Genomic DNA, 10302 nt, shown 5'->3' with positions numbered 1-10302 from the left:
ATTACACAGGGTGAAGTTCATTGATCCAGCCAACTTGGGTTGTGTGCATACCTAATGTACTCAGTAAGGCTGCGGCTGAGAAAGACACAGAAATAACACAGTGCAGACGAACATAGTGTGCTCGGTGTGTGTTCATTACTTGTGGGGAGTGAGCAGTCCTCACAACAAGGGTACCAGGACTCATATGTTCCAAGGTTACTTTTACAATACTGGGATCAGAACTCATCAAGGGAGCTACAAAGGAGTGGGGGAGGTCTATTTCAATTCATGGGACCCCTTTGCAACAAAATTAATAAAGTGCAAAATACAGTATGGAACAGGAAATCCTTGTATCCTGCGGTTTCAGCAGCAGCAAAGAGGCTTTATTCCTCCTTAACATGTGTGACTTTCATCACTATTTCTCATGTCCATTCATCTTGTAACACTGGCTATTACTTTTTTTGACTTGAACATTGGAAAAAAGCACTTTCCTCAAGGCCTTTGCACGGGACATTCCCTTCACCAGGTACGCACTTAATTATATAACCTTGCACCTTCCTCCCTGTCTTGCTGGAGGTCACAGTTCAAATGTCACCATGTTAGCAGGTCTTGCCTAAACACTCATGAAAAATAGAACACCCTATTCACTCTCTCCTTTATACATGCTCACCTTTTCTACATACCACCTGTGAACATCTGAAATGTTATGACTTTATTATTTGCTTATATTTTCTATTTCCATCATTGAAGAGTGGGGTCTTTCTTTGTTCTTCAGAAATCTATGCTCATTGCCTAGACATTGGTAACATGGTCAGATCTTAATTTTATGCCTGAAATACATGAAATATAAGTTCTAGCATTTCCAAAGTTTCAGTAAAGCACATGGTTGTGAAAATTAGTCATGTTACTTTCCTTTTTAGTAGAAGTCACTTCCACCACATGGATCCAGACAATGATACACGGATTTCAGAATTTCTTCTTCTGGGATTTTCAGAGGAACCAGAATTGCAGCCCATCATATTTGGGCTTTTCCTCTCCATGTACCTGCTCACTGCGTTTGGAAACCTGCTCATCATCTCGGCCATCACTTCAAACTCCCACCTCCACACCCCCATGTACTTTTTCCTCTCCAACCTTTCCTTTGTAGACATCTGTTTCACCTCCACCACCATCCCAAAGATGCTGTGGAACATCCAGACACAGAGCAAAGTTATCACCTATAAAGGCTGTGTCACACAGATATATTTTCTCATACTCTTTGCAGTGTTGGACATCTTTCTCCTGACCATAATGGCCTATGACAGGTTTGTGGCCATCTGCCACCCCCTGCACTACACAGTCATCATGAACCCAAGGCTCTGTGGACTGCTGGTTCTGATGTCATGGATCATAAATATCCTTAATTCCTCATTACAAAGCTTAATGATGTTGAGACTGTCTTTCTGCACAAACTTTGAAATCCCCCACTTTTTCTGTGAACTCAATCATATGGTCCAACTTGCTTGTTCTGACACCTTTCTTAATAACATAGTCATGTATTTTGCAGCTGTCCTGTTGGGTGGTGGTCCCTTTGCCGGTATCCTTTACTCTTACTCTAAAATAGTTTCTTCTATACGCAGAATCTCATCAGCTCAGGGGAAGTATAAAGCATTTTCTACCTGTGCATCTCACCTCTCAGTTGTCTCCTTGTTTTATTGTACGATGCTTGGAGTGTACCTTAGCTCTGCTGCTACCCACAATGCACACTCAAGTGCAACAGCCTCGGTGATGTACACTGTCATTACACCCATGCTGAACCCCTTCATCTACAGTCTGAGGAATAAAGACATGAAGCGGGCCCTGAAAGCATTCTTTATGAAGGGAACTATGTAAGCACCATTTTTTCTAAAACTGAAGAAGCACTCACGATTACAGAGGTCAAAGCCACAAAGTCAGAAATTGTGACTATTTGATCAGATTATGGGAGTAGAACTTGCTCTTTTTAAATAAATACTTTCCTGGAATTTCCATTTCTTTGACCACAACTTTTCTATTCAATTTATGTAACTCACTTCATTAAGCTTCCTTATCTCTCTGACATCCATCAGCTTTCTCCTTATTTTACTCCTGCTTTCCCAAATGTACTTCAACAATATCAAGAATATTTGGAAACCCCCACTGATCAAATGAGACAACACAAATTTATTTTTTTAGAATAACTTTTCACAAATGACATACATCATACCAAATATTTTTCTTTTGTTTTTCTAAAAGAACTGTCATGAGTTGTAGTCATTCTACCAAAAACCATATATTTGATCATGAAGGCAATTTATGTAATTTTATAATAGAGGAAAATTGAGACACTATTTTCAGTTTTATATCCAATTTTCCTTTGTACATCACTATCTTAACTCTTTCTCACCATTTAGACTGTAACATGACACTGTGATTTGTGGCAGGTCACTGGCTTTTATTCTCCTCATCAGGATTCTGTTCTTGGCGTCCACCATGCCTGCCACAGCCACTGTCAAAATGATTATCAGGTACATGTCTGTAGTAGGAGTCCCCACTGAAAGGCAGGTTTTAATAAATAGATTGACCTAATATGACCTTAGAATCACAGGTGACCTTCAACATAATGAAGAAAACTGTAATCCATACATGTGTAAGGGGAGGTTTATATATATTACTAGAAGATTGATTGGTATTTTTCTGTTTTTTATTCAGTTTTCTTCCTGTTTCTGCTTGAAAACTTCCAGTGATACCTGTTATATGATTCCTTTCATTGCTTTAATGGAATTACAACCCCCTGCATTTTGTCATAATTCCGAGAGAGATGGTGAATGATCATCTCTGTCCTCCATTACCTATCTCTGTTATGCTGACAATTACATTCACATTTTATGATCACAGAAAGACTCAAGAGAGATCTTGAATTCCTGTCCAATCATGTGAATCAAGGTCAACAGTTTCTTTTTCTACACAAATGTGCATGTCCTTCCAAACTCATCTGGTTACCTGGAAATGAACCCCAATGAGAGATTTCAAAATAATGGTTTTCTGACATGGACTGAACTGACAGAGGAACCATAATGCTATCCTCAAATACAAGAACAAATGCCAAGAATAATCAGCAGCAATTATAATTGTCCTCATTGTGTTCACTTTGATTATTGTATCAGTTAATAATCGCTGCCTAACCAAGTCATCCAGCAAAGCAAATGATGTAATATAATGCCTTTGTTACCAAATGAGATTGTAAGGTGGGGAGTTGTTCTGAGCTCTGCCGATCTCCTGATGAGTGTATACTCAGCTGTGAGTCTCTACATTGCTTTTATAAGGCTCATTCATGATATAGCGTGTGGCTTGGTGCCCTTCTCACTTGATCCAAAATGATCAGATTACTTTATTTCTCTATCTAGGTTTATCTTCTATTTTATAGAAAGAGAGTGCCAAGTGTGAACTGTTTTAATTTACTTCTACTATTTCTATATCCCTATATGACACTTTTCTTTCCACCCAGTTAGAAGAGATATCTCCTATCACTTCTCAGTGGGAATCTGCGATCCGTACTTTACAACCTACTTTGGTCTGTGCACCCTTAGACTTATAAATGATTTATTGGAAAATAATTACATACCATAAAGTGAACATTTTGAAATGATGAATAAAATGAATCTTACAAAAATTATAGTATGTACTGTATATTTCCATTGCATATGATTCAGAAAAGTGCACAATAACTTTAAAGGCTTTTTAATGTAATTGTGAGAATTTTAATCTCCCTGGGCCTCAATCCTTATTTTTGTAGGTAATGTGAGATAATAAACATAACTCTTAAAGAAGATTTCAAGGAATTAATGAAATGAGCAGCAATGTTTTTTGGAATCCAAAGGAAATGTTCAAATGTAAACTTGTATATATTTATGTATATATTTCTTTATATACATTTGTTTTTCAAACAAGCATAATCATAGCTATATATGTACACAGACTTGCATTTATGGTTCTTTTTTTTCTTAAGCTCTTTATTGGAATATAATTGCTTTACACTCATACCAGTTTTTGAGGTACACCAAAGTCAATCAGCTGTATTTATACATATATCCCCATATCCCCTCCCTCCCGCGACTCCCTCCCACTCTCCCTGTCCTGGCCCTCTAAGGCATCACCCATCATCTAGTTGATCTCCCTTTGTTATACAGCAACTTCACACTAGCTATCTATTTTACCGTTGGTAATGTATATGTGTCTATGCTACTCTCTCACTTCGTCCCAGCTTCCCCTTCACCCCCCTGTCCCCCCAATCCCATGTCCTCCAGTCCATTCTCTGCATGTTCATCCTTATTCTTGCCCTGTCACTGAGTTCATTGGTACCATTTTTTTTTTTTTTAGATTCCATATATGTGAGTTAGCATACAGTATTTGTTTTTCTCTTTCTGGCTTACTTCACTCTGCATGACAGACTCTAGGTCTATCCACCTCATTGCATATAGCTCCATTTCATTCCATTTTATGGCTGAGTAATATTCCATTGTATATATGTGCCACGTCTTCTTTATCCATTCATCTGTTGATGGGCATTTAGGTTGCTTCCATGTCCTGGCTATTGTAAATAGTGCTGCAATGAACATTATGCTACACGTTTCTTTTTGGATTTTGGTTTTCTCTGTGTATATGTCCAGTAGTGGGATTACTAGATCATATGGTAGTTCTATTTTTAGTTTTTGAAGGAACCTGCAAACTGTTTTCCATAGTGGCTGTACCAGTTTACATTCTCACCAACAGTGCAGGAGAGTTCCCTTTTCTCCACACCCTCTCCAACATTTGTTGTTTCCAGATTTTGTGATAATGGCCATTCTGACCAGTGTGAGGTGATACCTCATCGTGGCTTTGACTTGCATTTCTCTGATGATTAGTGATGTTGAGCATCTTTTCATGTGTTTGTTGGCCATCTGTATGTCTTCTTTGGAGAAATGTCTATTTAGGTCTTCCGCCCATTTGTGGATTGGATTCTTTGCTTTTTTGGTATTAAGCTGCATGAGCTGCTTGTATATTTTGGAGATTAATCCTTTGTCAGTCGCTTCATTGGTAAGTATTTTCTCCCATTATGAGAGCTGTCTTCTTGTCTTGTATGGTTTCTTTCACTGTGCAGAAGTTTTTAAGTTTCATTAGGTCCCATTTGTTTATTCTTGCTTTTATTTCCATTATTCTAGGAGGTGCATCAAAATATGGTTCTATCTTTTACATAAGAGAAAGAAAGTTGAGGAGGATACAATTAAAAGAATGAATGCTTAAATTAAAATGAAATTAAATTTGTAGAAACTTAGACCCAGATTTAAATAAACAGTAGAGGGGCTGGTCCAACATGGTCACATAGGAAGTTTCTGAATTCACCTCCTCCCATGGACAACTAAATCTGTAAGTGCATGTAGAACAATTCCTTGTATAAAAGACCTGAAAACCAGCTGAACTGCCCCTAATATCAAATGAGAAAAGACCACATTGAGGAAGGTAGAAGAGGTGAAGATGCTGTCTTGCCAAAAACCTCACCCCTGATATAGCAACACAAACCAGAAAGGATCTTATAAATCTAAAGCCTGTCCTTGAGGATTGAAGGGTTCATAGCCTACATCAGGTGCCTCAGCTCTTAAGACCTACACATGGTAGATGAGCCTCCAAAATATCTGTCTTTGAAAACCACCAGGGCTCGTGTCCACGAATGCAAAGTGATATAACAAATCGTGAAATTACTCTTAAGGGGCTCATGTAGGTTCAATCACTAGAGACTCAGTCACCCCAAACCACTGCAGAAGCCGCAGTTTGAAAAGTGCCTAGACTATATGTGAGGGACATTCATTTGATAATCTAAACACATCCACCAAAAGGGCAGAGGCCTGTTGGAATTCTTTCTGGGGATGGAGGCATTGGCGGGAGACATTTTCACACTGTCCCCCTGCCTCACTAAAGCCAGCAGATGCCATCCCTGTGCTCATCGTTTGTCATGCTCCACAGTGCCAGTATCTCCTGGAGGGAAGCTTTTGCACCCACCTGGTGAACTGGGGTTTTAAACGTGTAGTGTCCAAAGCTTTCTGGTATCAGCCCAGGGGACACCCCTTGAGTTCCTCGCTCTGGAGGCTAGGGGGGCTTGCATTCCTGGATCTGATTTGATTGCAAAATCAGGAAGACAGTTCTTGGCAGCCTCCCACTCCCAGGACATTTCACAGGTAGCAGACTGAATCATACTCTATCCTTCCTGAAAAAGAGGGCCGTTTGCTTCTCATGACCTTTGGCTTGAGGAGCAGGCTTCTGGTCTGGCATACTCCTAGAGGTCTATGGAGGTCCTCTCAGGGAACAGAGGCTGGTGGACAAAATCTTTGCATTTCCCTCTGCACTGCTCCAGCTTGCTGGTATCTTCCCAAAAGGAGCTTATATCCTTGTCTGGCCTTCTGATTTTTTTTAATGTTGCTGTTTCTGTTTTATATTTATTTACCTATTTATTCATTTATCTATTTATTTATTTATTGGCTGTGTTGGGTCTTCATTGCTGCACACGGGCTTTCTCTAGTTGATGCAACTAGGGGCTACTCTTCTTTGCGGTGCATGGGTTTCTCATTGCCGTGGCTTCTCTTGCTGTGGAGCATGGGCTTTAAGCGCGTGGGCTTCAGTAGTCGTGGCACATGGGCTCAATGGTTGTGACTCATAGGCTCTAAAGCACAGGCTCAACAGTTGTGGCGCATGGGCTTAGTTGCTCTGCAGCATGTGGGATCTTCCCGGAGAAGGGATCGAACTGGTGTCCCCTGCATTGGCAGGTGGATTCTTAACCACTGCGCACCTAGGAAGCCCTGGCCTCCTGATTTTTGCAGCTGCTTCCTGGACACCCTTACATCCTCTGGCTCAGTAGGACGGTGGAGCTTATGCTTACAGAACCCACAGGACTATAACCAATGGAGGAAGTGTTCTTAAACTGCTACCACCTTTGGAGCACAGCAAGAGGTAACAGACCCAGAAGCTCAGTCTTTCTGTGAAATAGGCTTATAACCTTATCATCATAGCTGCAACTTTGGAGACAAGCTTCTAATTTAACACACACCTATGGACTGACTATAAACATTTCCAGATACCTTGAAAGGTGGGTGTTATCTTCATGCTCTCCCTCTTCCATGCTTGAGTCTCAGTGTAACTTGGAGTGGAATTTTTACATCTCTTATGCCCCAATTTTTATATATGATGCCCTGGCTTTTGTAGCTGCTACACGGGGAACCATCCTCAATTGCCTGGCTCTGGAGGCTGCTTATAGTGCCCAGGGTTTATTAGTAAAAGAACTGAGTCCCCCCCTTATTGAAAGGAGAATAAAAATTTTCTGGAGATTCAGGGGTTGCATCCACATCATAAATCAAACCTTTGAAGAGACAAGAGACCTAATCCAGAGAAGTTCCTCAGTCTTAGACCTAGAGAAATCTCTAACTCAGAGTTGAGATAAGGTGCTAGGAGACTTGGAGGTCTGAAACGGAGGCAATTTCATGGAGAAAGAGTGAAAGAAAATAAAGTAAAACTATATTCCATTGACTTCTATGCTGGCCTCTTGTGAATAGAGAATCATTAAGAAAAATTTCCTCCCTTCCAGAAGAGTTCTCCACAGGGGAATTATGTGCTTAGATGTTGAAAAAACAAGAAAGAAGTATGCCTAATGAGCACATATAGGGAGCTATAAATATCTCCGTGTCTGCAGTCTCTCAGTGTGTGTAAACTTCAGCTGGAAGGGCCCTTTCTTTCCTTTGTTTGATTGGAGTCCTAATTCTGGCTGGGGGACTGTAGCTTCACCCCTCCCTGCTGTCTTGTCTAGGGACAGAGCCTTAGTCTCCATCACCAACCATCCAGGGAAGAATTTAGACTCCTCCTCAGAGACCTTCCTCTCAGAGTTCCCACCTAGGTGAGTCCAGCAACCCAGATTATGGCATGAGAAGTTCAGAGAGAAAGGAAGCCAATTCAGTTCAGCCCAGAGGCAAGAGATTGCTATGTTTGCTTGATTAATTAATTAATGTATTTATTTTAGTGGTTACAAAATATTTTCACAGTGTGGCTGTACTACTTACAGGTTTGATCATCTTTCATATTCTTCATCATTGAAGTGATACATCAATGCTAGAAAAATGTTGAGATTGTTAAATTCACACTGTGGCTCTAATTGGGGGTGATCTTTTCCCCAGGGAACACATTGGAATATTTTTGGCTGTCACACTGGAGAAGGGTGGGTAGAGACCACAGATGCTGTAAACATCTTTCAATGCACAGGACAAAGCACACAGAAGAGAATGATTTGGCACAGGAAATTAATAGTGCTTGGATTGAGAAACACTTAAAGAATAACATTATTTGCAATATTTATAGCTGTCTTCAGGTTGTTTTCCAATCTTGTAACACTTTATATATCTACCAGAAAAAATAAACTACTGCTTTTGCTACCAGTTTAAAAGTTCCAAAACCAACCAGCATGATGGCTCTTTAAATCCCCCCCTTCCCCAGGCTGATGAGTGTGAAAAACATTTCTTGTTTTCTTAAACTGTAGCTCAGTTTCATCAAACTTTGCATATTTGATCACCATTTTGATTTGCCTATTATTATTATGCCATATATTATTTGCCCATTTTTCTACTTTTCAGCATTTCAAAAGATTTCTATAGACCATAGTTTCTCAATTGACTTTTGGAGGATTTTTTTTACCATAACATTTTTTTATTTTATTTATAGATATTTATCTTCTTACATTCAAATATCTCGCTTTATTGAAGATGGTTTTGCCACCTGCAAATTGAATATGTAGTTTTCCAGATATTTATCTAAAATGCATCGGTTACCCTTACACAGAGGTTGTGTGTAATACCTGTTTGTTTGTTTTTTTGTATGTTGTCTGAGGGGACCAATTCCATATTCTTCCAAAGAGATTGCCATTTATGCCAGGTTTTACTTTACAATCAAACCTTTTCTGACTAAATTAAAATATAACCTTGCTGTATGGTAAATGTCTATACATATTGAGACCTAATTATTTTTTTAATTGAAGTATAGTTGATTTACAATGTTGTATTAGTTAAAGATGGACAGCATAGTGATTCAGGATTTTTACATATTGTATTCAATTATAAGTTATTACAAAATATTGGGTATAATTCCTTGTGCTGTACACCCTTGTTTCTCAGCTATTTTATGTTTGTATCTGTTAATCCCATACTCTTAATTTCTCCCTCTCTTCCACCCTCTCCCCTTGTTTTCTATGTTGTGAGTCTCTTTAAGTTTCATATATAGATTCATTTGTATTATTTTTTAGATTCCACATATGAGATATCATATAATATTTACCTTTTTCTTTATCACTTATTTCACTAAGCATAATACTATCCAGGTCCAACCAAGTTGCTGCAAATGGCAATATTTCATTGTTTTTTAATGGCTGTGGTCTAATGTTTATATTATATTGTGTATATATAGAAACATGCATACATATAAATGCATATATATATGTCACATATTTTATAATTTCTCATACTCCTGGAGGTGTTTCTGTATAAGTGCATATATATTCACACGCCTTTGTGAAAAGTCCAAAGGTGAACAAAGCAGGTGAGGTCCCTGCACTTTTCGATCATTCAGTATAACAACAAGGACAAAGTACAATGAAATAAATGTGCTATGACATAATGTCCTCAGGCGTAATCATATGAAGAAAGTTATTCGCTATAAAAATACAGAACGGCTGTGGGGTGGGCAGGATTTATAGAGCATGGACCAGGGAGGTCTCTGAATGTTGGATGAAGTCCAGAACCATGATTTGAGTGTGTGCATTCAGTTTCTCAAAAAAGGGATAAAATCTTAAAGCTCAAGAACCACAAAGGTAGGATTCCAAATGAAAAAAGTGAGCAAAGGGCTAATCTCATCCCTTATTGGACCATGTAAACACTATTGGTCGAATAATTATGGAATAGGTACAGGAAAAACAAGTCTTCTACTGCATGATACTAAAAACGTCCATTTGTTATACTTTTGTGAAATGTTGGTTTATCTCTTTGCTCATTTTTTCTTGTGTGTAAAATATATAAGGCATTTGATACCATAAAGAAATCACTGCTTTTGTTGTTTAGACAAGATTTGTTGTTGCTGTTGTTGTTCTCTTATTATTTTTTCTGGGCATCAAGGGAATGTAATCAGGGTTAGAAGGCTACCAAGGAAGAATACTCTTTGTCACACTCTCTCAGGGACCAACTAAGCTTGTTAGATCTTTTCCCTCTTAATCCATTTTGTTTTCTCTCTTTCTATTAATTGAACAGATGTTTTATATTTGCT

General features: G+C 38.8%; 1 protein-coding gene across 1 annotated transcript; it reads left to right on the top strand.

Annotated features, from left to right (window-relative positions):
• The first annotated feature begins 888 nt into the window (after nt 1-888).
• LOC130837138 (olfactory receptor 7A17-like) lies at nt 889-1851 on the top strand. The gene has a single exon (XM_057709942.1). The coding sequence runs from the start codon at nt 919-921 to the stop codon at nt 1849-1851; it is 933 nt and encodes a 310-aa protein (XP_057565925.1). The 5' UTR covers nt 889-918.
• Nucleotides 1852-10302: the final 8451 nt, after the last annotated feature.

This window comes from Hippopotamus amphibius, chromosome 15 (assembly GCF_030028045.1).
Source record: "Hippopotamus amphibius kiboko isolate mHipAmp2 chromosome 15, mHipAmp2.hap2, whole genome shotgun sequence".
Taxonomy (NCBI): domain Eukaryota; kingdom Metazoa; phylum Chordata; class Mammalia; order Artiodactyla; family Hippopotamidae; genus Hippopotamus; species Hippopotamus amphibius.
The sequence above is the reverse complement of the archived record's forward strand: the minus strand, read 5'-3'. Positions and strand labels throughout refer to the sequence as shown.